Consider the following 23,686-nt stretch of genomic DNA (forward strand, 5'->3'; position numbering starts at 1 on the left):
GTGAATAAGAAAAACCTTGCGGAAGCAGGAAAAACCCAGCACTGCAGCGTTTTTGAAAATAACTCTCCCAAATGCATATGCCCCACAGTCATTCATGGCAATGATGGAAGAAAGTGTTCGCAGGACAACAGTAGCAAGGATAAGCTTTATAAGACTGTTTCAAGAAAAAAGCCACAGCTGCAGAAAACTCCCACGACACGTCACCTGGGAAGTGGAGGTACGTCCTGTTGTTTCAAGAGTCCAAGATTTACATTTATAGCTTTAAAGCTACTATTATGTTTGGTTCAAGTCCAGTACTGCACATCCTTCCAAAACACTATGCCTACTGCACAGCACAGTGTTAGGAGAATAATGCTATGGGGAGGTTTGTCCTCTTTAGAGACTGGAAAACATGTTAAATGCAGGACAAAATGAATGGATGGAGCAAAATATACACAAATCTTGGAGGTAAACCTGCTGCAGTCTGCAAGAGATGATGGGAAAAGATTTATATCCCTGCACTTATACAATCGTTGCTTCTGGCAAGCATTAAAACAAGAATATGTATACAATCAATTATTGAGTGTTAATTTGTTATTCCAAGCGTTCTGAACCAAGTCCCGTCATTTATAACTTAAAATCTGCCCCTATAGATATTACGTAAACTTTGTTTTTTTTCCATACATTACGCAAACTACGTAAGATACACTAGTAGTGTACGATACTGTATACATGGGTTGGGTATGGGATTGGCGGTCGGGATGCCACCGGTCAGAACACCAACATCAGCATCCCGACACTATTAGGCAAGTACCCTAATTCTAACCCCTCTCTCCTCGGTGCCTGAACCTAACCCCCCCCCTAGTCCCTAAACCTAAGCTACCCCCCTCCCCCCCTAAATCTAACCGGCCCCCTTGGCAGGGGTGCCAATAGGGGAGGGAGCGTGTTCAGGTTGAGTCTCCCATATCCAAATACCCCGAAATGCGGAATATTTTTGGCATGACTGAGATGATGAAACTTTTGATTTTTGATGGTTCAATGTACACAAACTTCATCAAGGCACAAATTATTAAAAATAAAGTATAAAATGACCTATAGGCTGTGTGTATAAGGTGTATATGAAACATAAATGAATTTCATGTATGTACACAAACTTTGTTTGAGCCACAAAATTATTGAAAATATTGTATAAAATGACCTGCAGGCTGTGTATAAGGTGTATATAACACATAAATGCATTCTGTGTTTAGATTTGGGCCCTATTCCTAAGACATTTCATTATGGTATTCAATTATTCCAAAATACGGAATATTCCGTTATCCAAAATCCCCCTGGTCCCAAGCATTTTGGATATGGGAGACTCAACCTGTACTAATTACCTGGGCTTGCTGGAGGGGCCCAGCGCTGCCTCCCCTGCCTCTTACCTCACAGCAGCCCAGAACACGCTGCTGCTGCGAGGAGAATTTTATAGGAAAATAAATACAGTATAACCAGCAAGGGTAAAAATAAAATCCACATAACTATACTGAAAACACAGAGACGCACAGGAACCAAAGCCGGTTCTATGGGATTACAGAGAAATCAGGGAACGATAGCTGCAACGAAGCTCGCTGCAACCATCTCATGGAAATAACGAGCATTTACTGCAGGTTTCTGTTATTTCATGAGAACCACAGAGACATACATTGGAGAGAAGCAGCTCTCATCTTCTGCCACTGTCTGACTATAGGCTGCATAACAACCTTTATTATTGGAAAGGTCCAACGTACACACATCCATTGGGGGCCGTAGCATCTGGCAAGCTGTAAGGGACATGTGGAGGGATGAAAGCTGCCTCCAGAGACCCCTACATGGGATGGTTCAAGATTTCCTCAGTTGTCCTCATTACTTCAACCGCTTACATGAATAACTCCGGGGATTTGGGCACGTTTGTGACTCTGAGCAACATCTGCAAGAGGAGTTAATTCTCAGCCGTACCCTCTTCTTTAGATATTAACAAATGTGTCCACATACATCTCTACCTCTGGGCGCTACATGCCGCCATAAACATAACGCGTGAGTGCCGAGCGTCTTTTTGTGCAACTTTTACCGTCAAACGTGTCTCATTCCCAAAGCGATGCGAATAGAACGCACAAGCAGCTTCTGCGGACTAAAATGATACTCAGCATGCCTATGTGCTGCGTAAAACTGCGGGACTCGGAGTCCCTGCAGTGGTTGCAGCTCGCAACCGCTTACATGAGCCCCACTGTGTGAAAAGTTACAGTATGCACAGGCGGAATGTACTACGATATAAGAAATAACTTGCCAAGCCCCACTGACTGTAAGCCAGACATTCTGTAATAACTGCGGCAGATCTATTGCTGTAACTGGGGCCTTATTCAGAGTCAGACACAAAATGACTTTTACAGCAGCATTTTCAGGGGTTTTGCATAATTGGGTGATATCTCACTATACGCGGCCAATCACACACTGTTATTATTAATGTGACACTTACACCAAGTCCAGACCCCATGTAGCTCAGACCCTGCTTTTAAGACTTTTCGTCCACCATTTTGTTTGCACTCCGCACCCTTACTGTCCTGTGTCACCAATTTCAACCCACGGGCCTAAATTAGATAAAACTTTAAAAGGCTATTTCTGCCGATACACAGTAGTTAGTAAAATGGTACGGATGTGGCCTCGTACACCTATCCGCGAGACGCCTGGCGTGAGTGAATTGCGGCGAGTGGTGTAGCGTATTTTTCGCTCAAATATGCATCTTAGTCACAATGAGAAGATAATACCGCTTCACGAGGCTGCACCGATTCATTTAATATGTGACACTTGTATGTCTGTGTGCGATTAAGTCTGAATCTGTACAACGAAACTTAGCGTGAATAAAAAGCGGCGTCCGCTGTATAAAAGATTCAGACACAGTCTCACACAGATATACAAGTGTCGCATATCAAATTAATCACTGCAGGTTCATGAAGCAGCTTAGTTGCATCGCGTTGTGACTAGGATGCTCTGCGCAAGCTGGGTCACATGGGAGCCGGCACGCCGAGAAGGGCTGTTTGGCACAACTGCAGCAAAGTCTATGTGGACACATCTGTAGGTCCGAATTTGCCAGCTGCTTACACAGGTTTAACGGAATCAACAAGTCTTTCTAATGGTGCATACACACGGTCAAGGAACGTACACACTGGGCGATTTTTTTGACCGATTTAACGATAAAGATATCGTTATTGGTCAACCGTTCAAAAAATCGTAAATTTTTTTTTTTTAAAACAATGAACGATAACGATAATGCGCGCTCCCATTGGTCATTTATCTTTGTCGTTTATCGCCCGTGCATTCAGGCCGATTTGAACGATATCGTTGAGTGATTCATTCACATCGGTCATTTCTTTTTAAAACGATGTTCAGATTTATTGCCACTCCCAAGACACTCCGTTTCCTCCGTTTTGTTTTCTTTGCACTATCGGTGACTATATCATTGATCGTTTGTAAAATTGGTCATAATATCGCTCACTATATATGAACGATGTTCAAAGTAAATTGTTATAGTTGAATTGCTAGGTCGCCCAGTGTGTACGCACCTTCAGATCTGTCAGATGAACGATGAACGATTTTACCAACGATTTGAACGATTTCAGACAGTATTCAAATGAATTAAATTGTCAAAATCTGACTGCAAACAGACGATGTCAGATATAGTTATGTGACATGCGGGAACGTGCATCGTTCATCGTTGCAGGCCCACGTCAGATTTTCTTTCAGATATGAACGATTTTTAAAATCATTATCGTTCAGATCTGACACAAAATGTGACCGTGTGTATGCACCATAAAAGTCCACATGTCACAGTATGGTTGGAATGGAATCGCCCAGCATTTGTCAAATAAATTACAACCACGGACTTTGCAATTGATAAGCAAATTAGCGGCAAAGGGAAACAGTGACAACAGAACTCGCAGCCTTTAGCTGCGTACACACGGTACAATATTTATTAACGAAATTAATGATTTATATATTTTTATGCAGTGAATGACCAACGATGCGCGTTCCCGCATGAACGATAACGATATTATGGTCGTCCGTACATGCAGGACGACATGCACCATATTGTCAACTTTGCGTGATCAGAGATGTGGCAGGATGACTTCACTGACAGATACCTTTCCAGTCGTCGGTGGTACAGCTCGTACCATGTGTACACAGCTTTTGTCTTAAGGCGGGTATGCACTTGCCGATTAAAACGAGCGATTGAACGATAACGATATCGATTTATATCGCTCATTAATCATGCACAAATCAGGCATGTAAATGTCAGAAACGACCAGCGATGCCCGCTCCCGCTGATCGTTTCCGAAAATCAATCATCGCCTGAACATGCTGGTCAATCTGCCGATAACGACAGATTGGGCATGTTCGGGGATGAGGGAGGGTGCCTGCACTGAGCGACATATAGTTCAGTGTAGGCCCTGCAGGGGAAGAGGAACGACTGTACGATTACAATGTTGTAATCGTACGGTCGTTCCCCTGTCTGCTAGTGGATACGCACCAAGAGGTGCATACACACTACTATTCACTACATGAGCAATATCGTCTAGTGTGGCCCCGGCAAGGGTGTGTTCAATGTGGTTAACGACACTGAGCACACACACTCAACGATATCGTTGAGTGCCGACACCCTCCATCATACAATATCGTCAGTTCGGCCTGCATGTTCGGGCGATGAACGACAATGACCAACGACCTGCGGGTGCGTGCATCGTTGGTCGTTTTCGTTCATCGTTTTAGCATACACACTGGCAGATATAGTGAACGACTGAATGATAACTATATATATTTCAGTCGCTTAAAATATTGGCCAGAGTGTACGTAACTTTATTACTGCAAAATGCAGGTACAGACCAGGCTGTAGGGAGGAAGCCGGCAGGATATGGGACCTCATTCAGAGGCCGTCGTTAGTTGCAAGTGGTCGCGCTGAATCAGGGCGGACGCTTGCATCCTGAATGACCGCCTCCTTGTCGATCGGTAAGCTGTGGGTGACCCACAGCTTAACGACCGACCAGGTTGATGGTCGCGATGGTGATCACCATCGCGACCATTGGGGCTTACGACCAGACCCTAAGGTTGGGTCTGGGCACTCGTAAGCCCCAGGGAGCTTTCTGCTCTGATGGAGCAGGAAGCTCCCCACTGACATCACTGATATCAGTGCGGTCGCCCAGAAAACGGTAGGCGTTCGTTAAGGAACGCCTCCGTTTTGGAAACCACCCCCCCGGCCCGCCTACCAAACGGGTCAAGCTGTCGATCAACATCGACAGCCGCCCCTTTGGTAGCGGGCTCCGGAGTGACAGAGTTTTTATGTCGCTCCGGGGCTTGCGCACGAGCAGTGCGGCCGCTGCGCGCGCACAGCCATCGAGTCGGTTACAAGCGCATCGGCGCTTGCGACCGACTCTGAATAAGGTCCATGGTCTGGTCCCACTACTACACACATGATATCCTCCTCACTTAATTATAGGTTACACCTGCAATTGCAGCAAGCTGCCTTGACAATAACTCCTCAGTAACAAACAATGACATTTCAATGCATTCATCTGGGGACAGAGAAAGACTGGCTAAATTACAGCGCATTTCACAATAAAGAATCATGTAGGGGGAGGGGAGCGACTCATGTGCCTATATGTTTGTCATGGAAAAAGTCTATACAACAATATCACAAAATGATCACATCCTTCAAAGAATCCAATTTTCTCCAGGGTCAATACAGCTTCAAGAGCTCTATTCTAGAAAAAGCCAAAGTACTTAAAGTCTAATTTACCTTTCATCTTTTTCCTTTTTTCCACGGAGCTCTGCCAATCAGGGTTGATCTCATCGTACCCCGGCTAAAGGGGAGAGAAAAAAATAGAAGAGAGCCAAATGAGGAGAGACCGAAAATGACGGCTACAACATAGCTCCACATTTGTGCTGTAGTGTGTCATTTCACCATAGCAGACTCAACCTGTAATAGATGTGATCAGGACTGCAGCTCTCTGTAGTGAATGCCTAATGACGTCCAATCATTAACCATTGCAAATGCGACTGAGTGTATGTATTATATATATTGCACAATGAATTACAGCCTAGTCTAGGGGTAAGACCTCGCTGGGCGCTGCACCCACAGGCTACGTTCATATCATCATAAGGGCCTCACACAAGCAACGGTTTAATGATTAAAGATCTAATTCTAGAACAACAGTAAAGGAGGGTGGGAATTATGTAATTATAGTATTTGACGTCTCATTCAGTACCCACCACTTGTAAATAGAACCTGATAGTCATTTTTTTTTCCAGTTTTCTGTTCATTTGCAGAGCTGATGGCAATACTACTTCATTTGTCATTCCTAGACACAGGCCCTAAAGATGGACATATGTGCACACACAAAATGATCTAAATATAATAACCTGGACATTTACAGCGCAATCAGTACATATATCTCTTGGTTATGATCGCGTAGACTTCCCAACACCAAGCAGCACAACCGTATTTAAATGAGAGGTGAGAGTATGTCTAATCATGAATAATCACATTTCTGAATGGCCTTGTGGATTACTGTAGATGGCATTCATTATATATATATATATATATATATATATATATATATATATATATACACACATACATACATACATACATACATACACACATACACACGCGCACACATTATATATTATATGTATACATTGTGATAGAAGCACTGGAGAAGTGTGGAATGGCTTCTATATCTGTCCCAGATTCCTGTCCTACGGGTTTTAAAACCCCCAGGAGAAGTCTGTTGGACAAAGCAGACTAGAAATTTCGGAATGGGTCCTGGGGGTGTGGATATGAGGAGAAGGAGGGCTCCATCCACAGGCCACTCCGGGTGTTGGGCCTTTCAGCCTGGTAGCAGGTCATTAGGTCTTGCACCTGGAAATGGCTGTGATAAGCTAGGTTTACTTGTGGCTGAGTGTCTCATACCTGGGAGCGCAGGCCCGCAGGTTAGCTTGCTCTGAGACACTGTTTGCTACAAACCAGAAGGTACTGTGGACGTGAACTTATTTTAGTGTTCAGTTAGTGAGGGAACTTACTGTCTAGTTAGAGCCCAGACGGGTTAGGATTTATTTTAATGTTTATTTGATTATTGATGTTGCACAATAAAAACTGGTGCTGACCAGCTTGTACGAAAATTCACAGCTAGAGTGCTATTTCCTGGCTGTTGTGTGTAAGGAGGTGTCCATCTACCCCAGCGATGGGCACCTGGTAGCACTAGGGCTGCATGCAGCATGCCAAGCCTTCACCTGCCGCTTTCCTTTATTGGTCCTTTCTCCACTCTGCTCTCCCTCACATCAGATTGTTAGATTAGTTGCCTTCGCTTTTAACATGTCTGAATAACATATGCTCTTAAGATTAAGCTTTCAGTAGCGAAACCGGTCAGAGAACTGTTATTACTATCGGATCTTCCATTTGAAAAGTGACCTTTGAACGTTCCCATCCTTCCTTTCCATGATGGAATATATGCATGGACTGATTGGAAGTCTGCGATTTAAGGGGACAAATCACAGATACACCATCAATTGGGGCCATCACATGCGGACTTGATTTCCACCAATGAAATTATTGGGACATCCAGCCGCCACTGCACACACAGCGTTATTATCAGCAGGAGACGTTGCGCTCTGTGACCGGTCCGGAGACCTGTGTACACAAGAGCGGAATCTGGTGTCCATTTCCGGCTGGATATGGTGAAGCTCCTTTGCGGAGTCTGTATTTATATACACAGAATTGTACTTTTCAAAGCAGACTATCGATGGTTCAGGTCTGGACTCTATGGATTTATTATTATAGCGCTTTAGATCCCAGTGGGCTGCTGCTAATATTCATGCTGCTATTACTAGAGTATTAACGTGGGTGTATTGTTTTATTTTTACTGTTATATTATTGTGACTTTTCTTCAAAATACATATACAGTCAGGTCCATAAATATTGGGACATTGACAGAAATTTCAGATTTAGGCCTCTATTCACAACCACAATGGTTTTGAAATGAAACAAATAAGATGTGATTTAACTGCAGACTTTCAGATTTAATTTGAGGGTAATTACATCCAAATCGGGTGAATGGTGTAGGAATTACAACAGTTTCAATATGTGCCTCCCACTTTTTAAGGGTCCAAAAGTAATGGGACTATCAACTCAAAAGCTATTTCATGGACAGGTGTGGGCTATTCCCTCATTATTTCATTATCAATTAAGCAGGTAAAAGGTCTGGAGTTGATTCTAGGTGTGACATTTGCATTTGGAATCAGTTGCTGTCAACTCTCAATATGAGATCCAAAGAGCTATCACTATCAGTGAAGCAAGCCATCATTAGGCTGAAAAATCAAAACAAACCCATCAGAGAGATAGCAAAAACATTAGGTGTGGCCAAATCAACTGTTTGGAACATTCTTAAAAAGAAAGAATGCACCGGAGAGCTCAGCAACACCAAAAGACCCGGAAGACCACGGAAAGCAACTGTGGTGGATGACAGAAGAATTATTTCCCTTGTGAAGAAAAACCCCTTCACAACAGTAGGCCAAATCAAGAACACTCTCCAGGAGGTAGATGTATATGTGTCAAAGTCAACAATCAAGAGAAGACTTCACAAGAGTGAATATAGAGGGTTCACCACAAGATGCAAACCATTGGTGAGCCACAAAAACAGGAAGACCAGATTAGAGTTTGCCAAACAACATCTAAAAAAAGTCATTACAGTTCTGGAACAAGATCCTATTGACAGATGAGACAAAGATCAACTTGTACCAGAGTGATGGGAACAGAAGAGAAGGAAAGGAACTGCTCATGATCCAAAACATACCACCTCATCAGTGAAGCATGGTGGTGGTAGTGTCATGGCGTGGGCATGTATGGCTGCCAATGGAATTGGTTCCCTTGTATTTATTGATGATGTGACTGCTGACAAAAGCAGCAGAATGAATTCTGAAGTGTTTCGGGCAATATTATATGCTCATATTCAGTCAAATTACTCATTGGATGGCGCTTCACAATGCAGATGGACAATGACACGAAGCATACTGCAAAAGCAACCAAAGAGTTTTGTAAGATTAAAAAGTGTAATGTTATGCAATGGCCAAGTCACTCCCCTGACCTGAATCCGATTGAGCATGCATTTCACTTGATGAAGACAAAACTAAAGGAAAAATGCCGCAAGAACAAGCAGGAACTGAAGACATTTGCAGTAGAGGCCTGGCAGAGCATCACCAGGGATGAAACCCAGCGTCTGGTGATGTCTATGCGTTCCAGACTTCAGGTTGTACTTGCCTGCAAAGGATTTGGAACAAAATATTAAAAAGTGAAAGTTAGATTTAGGATTGTTTAGTTTGTCCCATTACTTTTGGCCCCTTAAAAAGTGGGAGGCACATATAGAAACCGTTGTAATTCCTACACTGTTCACCTGATTTGGATGTAATTACCCTCAAATTAAATCTGAAAGTCTGCAGTTAAATCACATCTTGTTTGTTTCATTTCAAAGCCATTGTGGTGGTGAATAGATGACAAAATATGAAAATTCTGTCAATGTCCCAATATTTATGGACCTGACTGTATATACATTATATGATGGTGTCTTGAACATTGTGTGGGTTCTACCATATCCTATTATACTTTTATAGTTTCAGATACATAATATCAATTAGCGCAAAACCCATCTTTATTTCTAGTATCCAGTGACCATTTTGTGGCCACAGTATTTAAGCTTACACAAGCTCATAATTGTTTGCTGCTTTGTCTAGACGTAGTGATATATAATTTAATTTTGTATTAGCGCCTGCTTAGTGTTTTTTTGTCCTATAGAATAACACGTGTCCACTTACAACTATCCTCCGTGCACTACAAGTCGCGCTACACAACGCGGGAGCTCAGTGTTACTCGGTAGCGCTGAACGTCTTTTCGTCCAACTGTGTACCTTCAAATGAGTCATTTGCACAGCGATGTGAATAGGAAACACAAACAGCTTCTGATGATTACAATGATACGCGGCATGCCTATACTGTGTGTGCAACTGCGGGTGTATTTCATGCATCTGTCGAGCTCACTTGAACCGGCGGCTGCATTACAATACCATACCCTTCACAACCTATAGATCTGCCTCTGTCTACTACCATCTCCAAACAGTTACCGTACTGCCTCCCACTTATGGAACTCATAACTCCGTCTGACCAGACTCTCTCTCAACATTCAATATTTCCAGTTTTCACTCAATTCTTCACTGGCGCGTATCCTACCACTACCCGGTACGGCTCCCTCTGCATGTTCTACCATCTTCAGTCCCACTAGATCCTTTGCCCTCTCCAGTTAGATGGTCAGCTCTCACAAACGCCCTCCACTCAGGTCTACACCTTTTGCTTCAATCTTGAATGTTCCATGATCTATTTCTATGCATGATTTATTTTTTTATATGATCTGTTAAAATGACAGTCAGACTGTATGTTACCTTATAATCCACGATGACGATATTTAATTCCAGTTAAGAGAGAGTTTACGGTTATAAAAGGTCACACTATGTAGAGCTGGGCACACACCTTTGTGATCACTTTTGATGAAATGTTTTGATCGACTTAACTACCAATCGGAAGTCCCGACCACAGTGCCGATATGCCCATATGCAAATCATACTTGCGTTCTTCGATCCCCAACTGCCAAAGTATCAAAAGAAAAATAATCGCACCACCGTACACACTCTCCCGATTCCCGGCTACACTTACAGCAGATGTACAAAGTATTACCATAATGGGCTGGAAAGGGGCATGATTACAGAACAAAAACAAGCCGCCTGGAAGAGGACAGGAGAACTACAGTAATTGTGTCGCCATTGTCCACACAAGTGTTGAGACGTTCGTTCCACTCCCCATCAGGTGGAAAACAATAAAAGATGAATATTTACATCATCATGGCGGTTTATCACGTAGTGATGGGGGAAAGTTTACACGAGACTAAGTAACAAGCCATCTGACATGGTTTATTTATGCACACCCACAAAGGCGGCATTGCTGCTGGTGTAGAATTGAACGAACGGTAGAAGGTGCATACTGTACACACTGCACTTTAGGTCCGATATGGCCCAGTTGAAACAGAGGGATTTTAAACAGTACATAAGATGTGATCCTTCGTTTTGACCAGTTTTCATCTTATAAAACACGATAGAAGGTTTGTACGCACTCTTGCGATATCGAAAGAACGGGTAGAAATCGAAAGAATGGCCCGACATTTGTATAGGTGTGTACCCAGTTTTAGATACTATTCTGCTGCAACCAGCTGTTACTGAAATGGAATCTAGATTTGCAACATGTATCAAACGAGATCCAATCTCGTTTGCGATTTCCCTTGAACTCCTGAACACTCACGGACAAACGATATCGTGCCTACACATGGAACGATTGAACAAACGATACAGATGGGTCGTTAACTACTGCAGATCGTTACCGATATATATCGTTTGCAGCAAACAACCTCACGATGCTGGCACAAAATTGTGAAGGGGAGTGGCCAGGAAAGGTGAGAACAAATCGTTCATCGTGCATACACACGGAACGATGTGTGCCAAATCGTCAACGATAGGTCGATATCTCTCTGAAGGTTCAATTGATCAGCGACAGTGGGAGCGCGCATCAGCATAGTTATCATGCCCACACACAGCACTTTTTAAACGATTTGACGTTCCAAATGGTCGAAAACGGCCAAATCATTTTAAAATAATCGCACTGTGTGTGGGGGCCTTAAGAGGTAATGAAAGTCAGTACAACTAAGCAAAAAAAAATAATTTCCCACAGTTTATTAAAGTGCCTAAATACCATGGATCCAGCGTTAAACCAATATTCATCAGCCTGTCAATCCACTATGAACTAAAGCCATCACTAAGGCACAAAGTAAAGGTCTGTACTCCTGTGAATATTGGCTCAGCTCACATAATGGCTGCCGGGGAGTAGGTGACAGCTGTACTTTGAACATTTACAGACATAAAAAGGTACTTGTCAGGATTTTACAGACAAGCAGTAACCATATACCTCTAAAATCTGGCAATATAAAAGACTTTTACTGAAGATTTTCCTCAGGATATTTCTGTCAGTCAAAATGCCTCCGTTTTTCTGTACAATAAAATTCCCATTTCCCTGCATAGTAGATGTAATTCTCAACATCTTCTGTCATAACCAGGCTTCAGAATTTAACATTATTTTTTGTACTTTGAAAGTACAAAAAAAAAAAAACAGTAAATTTATTATCACATTCAGTTGGGTTGTGCTTGGGATGCCAGCGGCCAAAATCCCGATGCCGGCATCCCGACAGGGTTAGTACAGTTAAGTCTCCTAACCCTTCTCCTATCCCTCCCCGCACCCAAAACCTAACCCTCCTCCCCTAGTGCTTAACCCTAACCTAAACCCTCCCCTTAAACCCGCTAATTACCTTTGGGATGCCGGCGCCAGGATTCTGTGTCAAGTGTCGGCATCGGTATTCTAAGCACCGGCATCCCATGTGCCGAAATAATGACCGGATCCCCATTCAGTATACTGTATATGAGATGATGATGGGAATAACTCACTGTTACAGGCTATAAAACAAATATTTACCATTATTCTCAGAGATTGTATTTAGGTTGCTAATAATGGTTTAGAATTCTGCAGTGTTATGGACTACCATGGCAACCACAGTCACAAAGAACATAAACTATTGAGCAGAGGGACTTTGGAAGGCCCCTCTGAGCTCTGTCTGCTCTATGTAGTTTAAAACCCTCCATCTTCTTCTCAACACCAGCCTTGGTATGACATTCTGAGATCTGTGAACCTGTGTTTGTGTAATATGATCTGCAACCATACAATGGTCATACAGGGGCAGACTCATTGTGAGTTTCTTGATGTCAGACACAGTAGAATGACAGTATTCTACAGGAAACTACATAATCCTTTTTGAAAAACAAGATTAAAGCTAACACTGACACATGGCGCATTATATTCCTAATGCCGGTGGGTCTGGTTGCTATGGGCAACAACTCCACTTCTAAAAACCTGCATTTCAGCAAATATAGCCCTTTGAGTCTTGATCTCTTTATAATAAAAAACTTTTATTATCTACAAGCAATGTTGATGATTAGATCAATGTTCCCAAGCTTCTCTTCACACGGTATGCGTTCAGCATCCCGGTGGTCTAGATGCTGTCACTCCTATTACCGGTGCCGAAATGCCAAAGGCGGTCAGAAGCCCGGCACCAGCATCCCGACTGCCGGGATAGCGAAGGTAAGTATCGGGGTGTTAGGGTTAGGCACTAGATGGAGGGTTAGGTACTAGAGGGAAGGATAGGGGGGGGGGGAGCATACTGACCAACAAATGTCGGTATGTTAAAACCCAGGGATGACAGCGTCGGACTTCTAACAGCCGGGAACCCAAGCACCGGTATCTCATACCGATTCTCCTTCAAACGTCATTGTTGTCAAACCAGAGCCTAAATGAATGTATCATTTTAGAGTGAACTGGACCGGGGAGGATCTAACAGGACCATCATACTAGAAGACATTTTCATAGTTAAAGACTTTCCCTCATTACAAAATTTCCAGCAGAAGCTTTTACACCGCACTAGAGGGTTTGTAGGCACGCTGTGCTTATACAGAAGGGACCCTGATCGGCTGGCTCTCAGACTTGGTTTTACTTTCTTTTATTCTGATCTCCTTTACGGGTAGATGGATCAAACCTTCTAAAGAGGACAAGTGGAGGTGGTGCGGATACCAGCCAATCAGATTCTGGCTATCATTTTCTAGACTGTACTAGATAAATGATAACTAGCATCTCATAGGTTGCTATAGGGAACATCTCCACTGGTCTTTATAAGGTCTTCTTAGGATCTTTATTATCAAAGTGGGAGCACATAAAGGGCATTAAGCAGGGTGACACTACGCTGGTTAGTGTGTCTTAAGCGTAGAGAAACCTCTCTGCCCAGAAAACTTGCCTATGCAGATGTACCTGATTCTGCGCTGGAAGAGGCATGATCGGGGAAGGGAGGAAGGCTCCAGTATATTATATACACACATACATACACACATATATACGCCTGGGACAGCCACGGGCAGGTTTAAATACTGGATGATGGTGATGTTTGCCAGCGCTGCAGAACCGCTTGTGATTGGCCGTTTGTAATTGCATTACTGACGCTGAAATGTTGATGAACTGCTGACATCAGATCCATATACAGATGTTTCCACATACATCTATCCTCTGAGCTAAAAGTCACGTTACACATAACGCTCGGGCGTCGTGTGACTCAGTAGCGCTAAGCATATTTTCGAGCAACTTTTACCTTCAAATGCGTATTATTCGCGCATAATAGTTAGCACAAGCAGCTTCTACTGAGTAAAATGATATGCAGCATGCCTATATTATGTGTGTGACTGCAGGTGTATCTGCATGCGAAACGCTACGTTACAGTGTCAGCGGCTGGAAGAGCTGTTTAACGCGCAAGAAGGCGGGATGTATGACGACACATCTGTACCGACATAGGTCCTGACATGTTGTAAATATTATGGTAATGCCGCAGGAGGCGTCTTGTGGAAATAGCCGCCTCCTGTCTGCTTCTCTCATCCGCTGCTACAATCGAAGAAGCTGTGTGAACATCGGCCATATGAGTAACCCTCAGATTGCACAGGATTGTCGGTGTGTTCACGCTGCCGGGACCAGTGAAGCGGTGTCGAAAGACGGAAACACGGACCTTAGCGCGCTTCAAAAACGTGGCCGACGCCCCCGTTCTTGAGAATGCTGGCCATTGACGCCCCGTCCGTACCCCCAAACGGCTGCAGCTTGGAGGCACTGCCTGTGGTCTCGCAGTATGGCGTCTGCGCATACACAGATCTCACACCTTTGGAGACGTATGTAAACCATCGGGTTGTTTTTTGCTCGTTTTTTTTTTTTTTTTCATTATAAGATGAATTAAACTTTAACCAGCAATAAAAAAAAAAAAAAAAAAAAAAAAATGTATTAAGCAGTGAAATAAAATGGAAAACAAACTAACATTTCTCAGAGAAGGTTTTATCTATAGATCTTTTGTTACATTGCTTTGCCTCGTCCTTGGCAGTCTTGTAGCTACACTTGATTTAGTCATAATGAAAAATAGGAGAGCGGCATTAATTTATCTCCGTCTCAGATATGACTGCGAGCCTGTATCATACCGCGCTGAGGAAACGTTTGAGGGAAGAAGGCACCCAAGTCATTATGGGTAATGAAAGAATTAGAGAGATTCACATAGAAAAAGTATAATTTTCCCTCCACACTTATTTACGTATGATCAAATTACCGTTCTCCAACACTATAACTGGAAGTGTATACAGTACAAAACAGGACTATCTGCGCAAAACCTTTGTGGATGGGGGGGATGATGCAGAGCAGCCACTGAACGAACCTGGTCCAGTGGCAAATGCATGATTTCTAGAGGGGGGTTTCCAAATGCTTGATTTTAGAGCGAGGAGTGTGGTCTGTCCATGAAGAGGGCATAATTAGTACTTATCCAGCTTTAATGTTACATACAGGTTGAGTCTCCCATATCCAAAATGCTTGGGACCAGGGGTATTTTGGATATCGGAATATTCCATATTTTAGAATATTTGCATATCATAATGAAATATATTGGGAATGGGACCCCAATATACGCACAGAATGCATTTATGTGTTATATGCACCTAATACACACAGCCCGAAGGTAATTTTATACAATACTTTCAATAATTTGGTGGCTCAAACAAAGTTTGTGTACATTGAACAATCAAAAATGAAAGGTTTCATTATCTCAGTCATGCCGAAATAATTCCGTATTTCTGAATATTTGGATATGGGAGACTCAGCCTGTACATCTGTATATTGTGTTGCATAATCCCAGCATATACAGGACCAGCGATCACAGTAACCCATTATATGTGTCATACATAGTGTATTGTGTTGCATAATTCCAGCATACAGTATACAGGACCAGTGATCACAGTAAGCCATTATATGTGGCAGTAGGTCCATCCTGCCTGAGCAGAACGTTTTTCTTCAGATGTGGGCTCCATTCCAGAGCATTGGAGCAAGCCCGGGAGTCTGGGGGAGCAGCAGCAGAAGAACCTAGCGCTGCCCTGGACATATATATGTACATATTGGTCTCCTTATGTACTGGATAGTGTATTATTATACAGTATTAATAATTAACCCTATTGATGGTCTATAGCAGTGCACCCCTAACAGTGCATGTTTTCCACATCTCCTAGTTGGTGCACAGGTATATTTATTACTGGCTGACACATTTTAAAAATTCCACAGGTGGTGCTAATCATTTCATTTGTGATACTGATAAGAACATGCAGCGCTAGTAACATTCTATTATATTACTATTTCTATTGTGGTCATGGCGTGTGCTGGGGAGGGGGGTTTCCAGGCAGGCGGAACCCCCCCCCCTGCGTTTGCCTATGGGGTCCTTCCCAGTTGTCAAGATAATGTTTTTAAAAGGTGACAAAGCCACAGCTCACAGCGACATTACATCCCAGGGTGGGTATAGGGGGGAAAAAAAAAAAGAGAGAAATAAGATAAAAGAGGAAGGAGAAGGAGGAAATCCCAGCTCTTGCGATAACGTATTTAATCTAAAACAGATTATTCTAAAATTATTGCACAAGTGACGACAAACATCAGGTACCTGGAAATAGATATAGAACAGTGTAAAATATAATCACATTATGGATCAAACTTCATCGTATTTATATATTCTGAACCATACATAAGAAGTGCGTACGCTTGTATGAAAGCCTGACCGGATGCAGTAGTGTCAGAGAACTGCAATCCGATGTAAAACAACGAGCGGCTCTAGCTCATCACCCAGCTACACATCCAGCTAAGTCACCCACAGTCCTGTGCTCTCACATTCATACACAACTTCAAAGCTGCCAACACCTATAGCAATGTTTTCCCACACTCTAACAGTCCAGGTTTTAAGGATATCCATGCTTGTACACAGATGGTATAATAAAATGACTAAGGTACTAATGAAGTCACCTGAGCTTAAACATACAGTATATATATTCATCAAATCTGGACTGTTAGGGTGTCTCAAGGGCTGAGTTTGGTAACTACTGACCTATTGTATTAGATCAAAATGCAGCTCTATTACACAAAAGTACACACTAGCACCCACTAAGCCAGTGTTGGCTAACCTTGACACTCCAGCTGTTATGGAACTACATAACCCAGCATGCACTGCTACAGTTTTGCTATTAGGGTATGCTGGGATATATAGTTCCACAACAGCTGGAGTGTCAAGGTTAGCCAACACTGCACTAAGCTCACTCCATGCACCAGCATTCAAGGGGTTCATATATCACATATTAACATTCAAGGGGGAACCACAGCCAAGCAATGCTACTTTACACCAGTGAGGTGCGGTGAGGTAAATGGCTGGGGAGGCACTGGCTTGTATCAGAGCCAGATTTACAGATACATGTACAAACCGGAGGGCTCATGTGGGCATTATACAAAGGTGCAGCACTATATAGTTCTGGAAATTTGGTGGGTTTTACTCAGGGATGTGCGGAAAAGATAGACAGGGGAGGCAGTGCCTCACCTGCCATATACTTTTTACTCCAGAGTTTTGACTATAACAGTGATTAGAATAATACAAAGAAGATATTTATAATCTTTTCTTTACATTTTTCTTATATTTTTTTTATAGTATAACTCTGGAGTATACCCAAGTATGATAGGAAAGGCAGAGGTTTGGGGTCCTCAGGACCCCACACAGTGCATGTTTTCCAGGTCTCCTCACAGAATTAGGGAAATAATTATAGTACATAAACATAGTATCACACTGGTTATAAATGCACATTCCCCTAAGCCTCCTTCCTTTGATGTCACTGAAAGTATTCTGTTCCTAAGCCAACGTGGATTGACACAAACACTACAGCCAGCAGTCTATAGTCATAACCGTTCCCTTCACATAAATCTTTGCTCCCTACACCATCCAGCTAAGTGGCAAGAATAACATCTTTACATACCAATACCCATACAATTATCTGAGGGTTATCACGTCCACAGACAGAGTGACCGTCTGATCTCTCACATGTATATACTCAGCCGATTTCCTGACTGTGGGCCTGATTCGGAGATGTACGTTCATCCGATGTTTAGGGGTATGCACCTACGCAGGACATGTGCAGAACAGGTTGTGTGGTCTCGCTCCCAGTTCCCCCCCCCCGCCGCAGCATTATTGACAAAGCTGTGGAGTTTGGGGGGCGTGCCTGGTCACCGTCCCCAGGAAACGGAGGCAATGTCTGACACCTCCTTCTGAATTTTGCATCTGAGAAGGACGGATTAGCACAGCCGCTTGTGTGCGCTTCTGCATATCCATCCATCTCTGAAATCAGGCCCTCTGTGTGAGCGTCCTCTGTAATAATTATCATAGTTCTCCAATTCCCTGGGTGTACTGCCCACATCCTAAAGCAGTGGTGTCAAACTCGGGCCCTCCAGCTGCAGTAGAACTACACATCCCAGCATGCAGTGCCACAATTTTGCTATTAGGGCATGCTAAAACTGTGGCAGGCCATGCTGGGATATGTAGTCCCACAAAAGCTGAAGGGCCAGAGTTTGACACCACTGTCCTAAAGAAACCTCTCTGAGGAGAAAACATGCATTTACACTACAGTCATATCTGTATATTGGGCCCCCATTACCACATGGCGTGTTGCGTTTTTCTCTCATACAAAAAATAACCTATATAATCATTACAGAGTACAGTACATTGTAAGCACTAGAAATTATGACTAGTCGGATTTATTTGTCAGATTTATTTGGGCTGAAAGTTGACACCATCAAATGTCAGATATAAGTCAGGGAGAGGTCTCTCTATGCCAATTCAATTAGATACTAGCGCAAATTATCTCCCTGGCCCGGCACTTATTTCAGAATGGTGAACGCCTACCGCTAAAGGTGTCTGCTAGGGTGCATCTGACATGTTTACAGCCATAATTTATTTCTGTTTTCTAATTACTGTTATTTAAGTGTAGGTCACGTAACATGGACATTTTCTGCATTAATGTTGGATAAAATTATGAATAAACATGTTTTGTAAAAGTTGACTTTCACTGTAGACTAAAAAGTAAACTTTCAATAGCGAATAAATGTAAAATTGATATTGCTGTGACATCGGAGGTAACCTGGTCAGCTATTTGGTCATTATGAGATTCCATCTAGGCACTGTCCTAAATATGTGAGAGAAGTGTCAGCTCCTGGTAAGTGAATGGGGAGGTAAATCCTTACTTTCTCGCAATAAGTACAGCGTAGTGTATAGTGTAATGTCAGGTGTACACTGTATTTTAACGTCATAGTACATATCTCTACATTTTGTGATCCATTGGTGTTATTATCAAAAACAGAATATTATTTAACTGTATGTTAACACCCACTGACATTTTCCCTTCTGTAGAAGAGTTAGTTTTATATTAAGTTTTAAGCTTCCGTGTGCAGCCCCCTCTTATATTCTCCCATTCCAGAGTGAATAAAAACTAACCGGACTCTATAAAAATTATTTATATGGAACTTTTCAGCTTCAATACACCTGTATAACACAAATGCGCTTTGTAACCCCACCAGTAATAAAATGATGGGATGGGGAAAACATATTACATACATACTCTATATACGGGATGTAGTTATGCAGCCGCCGGTCTCTATACCAACATCTGAATCCTGACAAGGGACTTTAGATAGGCGTCGAAATACCAACGCCTACAAATATCTTAATCCCGACACCCAAGGATGCCAGCCCGAACCAGGCAAGTCCTGGGTAAGGGGTACCCTTAGCATTAGCCACGGGGGGAGGGTTAGGGAGCGTAGCAGGGTAAGGGTTAGGCACTCCTAGGGGGGAGGGTTAGGCACCCCCCAGGGAGGGTTAGGTTTAGGGTGCTGTAAGTGGGGGTTAGGCACTAGAGGGGAGGTTAGGGTTAGGCACAACTAAGAGAGGGTTAGGATGGGATAGGGTACTTACCTGCCCTGTCGGGATCTTCTCTCTTCGGGCCTCCGGCGTCGAGGTATAAACAAATTCATACCCATTCCCTATATACATTCATATACTCGTATATGTACACCAACACACGCATATTATTGTACCCCTGAGAAAGCCTACATTTAGATTAAACGTGCTGGAAACATGGCAGTCTCAATCATCTGTGTACTGTAAGCCTCTTATTCATTTTATTTCTTCTACTGTACGTGCATTACACTATTTGTTGTTTTTTTTTAAAAAAATTGCGTGTTAAATGTTATCTCACTATGGGTGGTATTCAATTAGTTTTGCATCAGCAATAAAGTTTTGCATGCCGGTCTTTTCGCCTACATCGCGTCTTTTGGACGCGGAAACTTATTGTGCGCGTCCCCCGCTATTCGCCATATTCAATTCCAAAAGACGTGAAAATGGGGACACGCAAAATCAGAACAGGCGGAAAGTGGTGTCAGAGAATCGGTATGATTTACCGCCAAACCCATGCCCGGCGGTTGGAATCCCGACAGCGGCATCCCGACAGAGGAGGAAATCCCGATCATCCTAAGGTAAGCATATACTAACCTATTTCTACCCCCTAACCATAACCCTCCCTTAGGGGTGCCTAACCCTAACCTTCCCCCCAGTGCTTAACCCTAATCCCCCCTCTAAGTGCCTAAACCTAAACCCCCCCTTCCCCGCCGCCTAAACCGAAGTCCCCCCCAGGGGTGCCTTACGCTAAACCCCCCTTCACCTAGCCTAAACCTAACCTCCTGGGGGGTGCCTAACCATAAGTCCCCCCCGGGAACCCTAAACCTTTACTCCTCCCCCCTCCCCCACGGCTATCCACGCTCGGCGTCCCTTCGATCGGGATGCTGGGCATCGGGCTCCCAGCGTATGTCCAATGACAGGCGTAATTTTTGCACCCCCAAACAAATATGTTGCACTTCTTTTCTCCTGCTAATCAGAGGCAAATCTTTTTCGCTTATTACATTACATTGAGTTTCCATGTATGCGAAAAGCGTCTGGAATTGAATACGGAGATAATTAAGTCGCAATTAGCAATACTTTTCGCGGATTTCAGCTTTTCGATTGTAATTGAACCAGGTAAATTGTTGTTGCTCAGCAATTACAGATGTGTCCACATACATCTAATCTCCGTGCGCTACAAGTCACGTTACACGTAACGCATGAGTGCCGTGTGACTTGGTGGAAATGCTCTATGATCATGTCCTTGGTTAAGACATACAGATGTGTCCTCATACATCTAGCACAGGCCTTCTAGTCGCGTCATGCCGTGGCGTTACTCTGTAGCGCTAGGTGTATTTTTGTGCAACTTTTAGCCATCAAATGTCACAGCGGTTCAAATAGAACACACAAGCAGCTTCTGCTGAGTAAAATGATATGCGGCACACCTATGTTCTGTGTGTGACTGCGGGTGTATCTACATGCAAAATGCTACGTTACAGTGTCACAGCCGCTGACACTGTAACGTAGCGTTTCACCTACAGATACAGCCGCAGTCGCACACAGAATACAGTCATGCCGTATACCATTTTACTCAGCAGAAGCTACTTGTGCGTTCTATCCATACCACTGTGCGAATATGACACATTTGTAGGCAAAAAGTAGCACAAAAGACGCTCAGCGCTACAGAGTCACACCACGGCATGGCGCGACTAGAAGGGCTGTGTAACGCGCAAAGAGGCTAGATGTATGAGGACACATCTGTATGTCCTAAACAAGGACATGATCATAGAGCATTTCTTTCTAGAGCAGGGGTGGGCAATAAGGGGCCCTCCAGCTGCTGCTGAACTACACATCCCAGAATGCCCTGACACAGTTTAACTATTAGGGTATGCTAAAACTATGGCAGGGCATGTTGGGATATGTAGTTCAAAAGCAGCTGGAAGACCGATTATTGCCCACCCCTGTTCTAGAGTCACTGTGAACAGCACTGCTAACACACTTTAATGAGATGGGGCAGGCCAGTGGCAGTGAATAGCAAGTAAAGGGTCATTTTATGTTAATTAGACTCAGTTTAAACAAGACGTTTCAAATTATGAAAAAACCTAAACTATGTTAATCGATCCCATACCTGTATAACGTGATCAAATGTGTTTGAAGATGTTATGGAAAGTCAGTGGGCAGTATGTGTGGATCACAGAGAGGGCTTTGTGTGTCCTGCTTTTTTTTTTTTTTGCGTGTTTGATATTAACTTTTTCTTGATATCTTAATTTACTTTTAATTAAGATTAAGGAGGTTTGCTCCACTATTTGACACATGCAAGTGCTGATCCACAGTGATCAATAATTGTAAAGTTTCCCGAATTGAAGAACATAGGACAAAGCTGTCTGGGTGGTGATTTCAGGGGATGAACTCAGTCAGCTTTAAGGTGTAGCCGATTTAAGGAACCATGTTCTGTTTAAAGTGAACAGAAGATCACAAACACAGTACATGTTGGGCCTTGATTTACTGTCAGTATGAATCGAGCTATTTAGGGGGAAAGTACAAAGCACATGTGGACGAACGCACTATGCCACGGCAATGACCCGACATACGGCAGTTGGTATGGTAAAAGACAGAATCCAAACTATAAACAAAGAGAGTTGAATTGCCCCCTTTTAGTCAGGGAATCTCTCTTTTCCGGAGACGGTGCTGTAGATTGGCTATGCTTGAACTAATGCCTACAGGCCTGGAGCTTCGCTGTACATATTTTATTGGGCGCCTTAACTAATGGTTGCCCGACTGAGCAATTCAATTGTTGCTCCGGTCGGGCGCTCGTGCTGGGTGTAGACACATTTCTGCTCGCTCCTGAGGGGGCGAGCAGAAATGTGAGAGAAGTCAGCATTATGGGCACCCAAACAGGAGTTTGGGCATCCAAAGCAGTACTTTAGATGGGTTTAGCCACTTTGCGCGGCTAAACCCAGTGCTGTTGGGCGCAGCCACGAGCTCCCAAACGAAGCAACTGAATTGCTCTGTCGGGCACCCAATCACCCACATAGGCCCGTATTCAATTTGGAGCGGAAAGCCCCTTTTCGCCGAAACTTTTTCGCGGGTGACGTCATTTTTCGCCTGTTTTGGTTTTACCCTGTATTCAATTTGAAGGACTTTCCGCCTAGGCGGAAAGTCAATGCAATGTACCTGGCAAAAAAGTTTGCCTACGAATAGCAGGCGGAAAAAAGTGCGGAATTGGGGTGCAACGTTGCGGGAACCCCCTGCAGCCTTCAGACAGTCCCCCAAAGGTAAACTGTGTAAAAAAAAAAAAAAAAAACACAACACTTAAGGATACCCCAAAAAATTACTTTGAAAAAGGGGACGAAAAAACAAAAAAGTTGGGGGACAAAAGTTAAAAACTAGCGAACTAGACTCTGGGGGGGTCCACAAGTATGCCACAAGTGTTTTTTTCAATGCAGGGGCTAGCGGCAGGCGGATTTTTCACGATTTTTAAAACTTCACTTTAGCAACTTTTAAATATGCTGACCCCCATTTTCAAGTACCCCAAATTTGCTGGGAATAGTTATTTTCTGGAAAAAATACTCCTGAATACTATTCTGCATCAAGTATAGAAGAACGCTATTTAGCAGCTATTGAGCCCGTTTAAAATCCCCAAATACCTTCAGCAAGTCAAATCGGGGGTAACCATAGCTAACCCCCATGTCAGAGCATCTTTTG

General features: G+C 43.3%; 1 protein-coding gene across 4 annotated transcripts in view; it reads right to left on the minus strand.

Moving 5' to 3' along the window:
* NBAS (NBAS subunit of NRZ tethering complex) overlaps positions 1 to 23,686 on the minus strand; it is an 890,452-nt gene that overhangs the window by 773,633 nt on the left and 93,133 nt on the right. For all 4 annotated transcript variants that reach the window (XM_088451840.1, XM_088451839.1, XM_088451841.1 and 1 more), the window contains exon 13: positions 5,786 to 5,849. In XM_088451840.1, coding sequence (XP_088307966.1) covers positions 5,786 to 5,849 — 64 coding nt within the window. The remainder of the gene's footprint in view (positions 1 to 5,785; positions 5,850 to 23,686) is intronic.

The sequence above is a fragment of the Taudactylus pleione genome, unplaced genomic scaffold (assembly GCF_031769625.1).
Source record: "Taudactylus pleione unplaced genomic scaffold, aTauple2 ptg000030l, whole genome shotgun sequence".
Taxonomy (NCBI): Eukaryota; Metazoa; Chordata; class Amphibia; order Anura; family Myobatrachidae; genus Taudactylus; species Taudactylus pleione.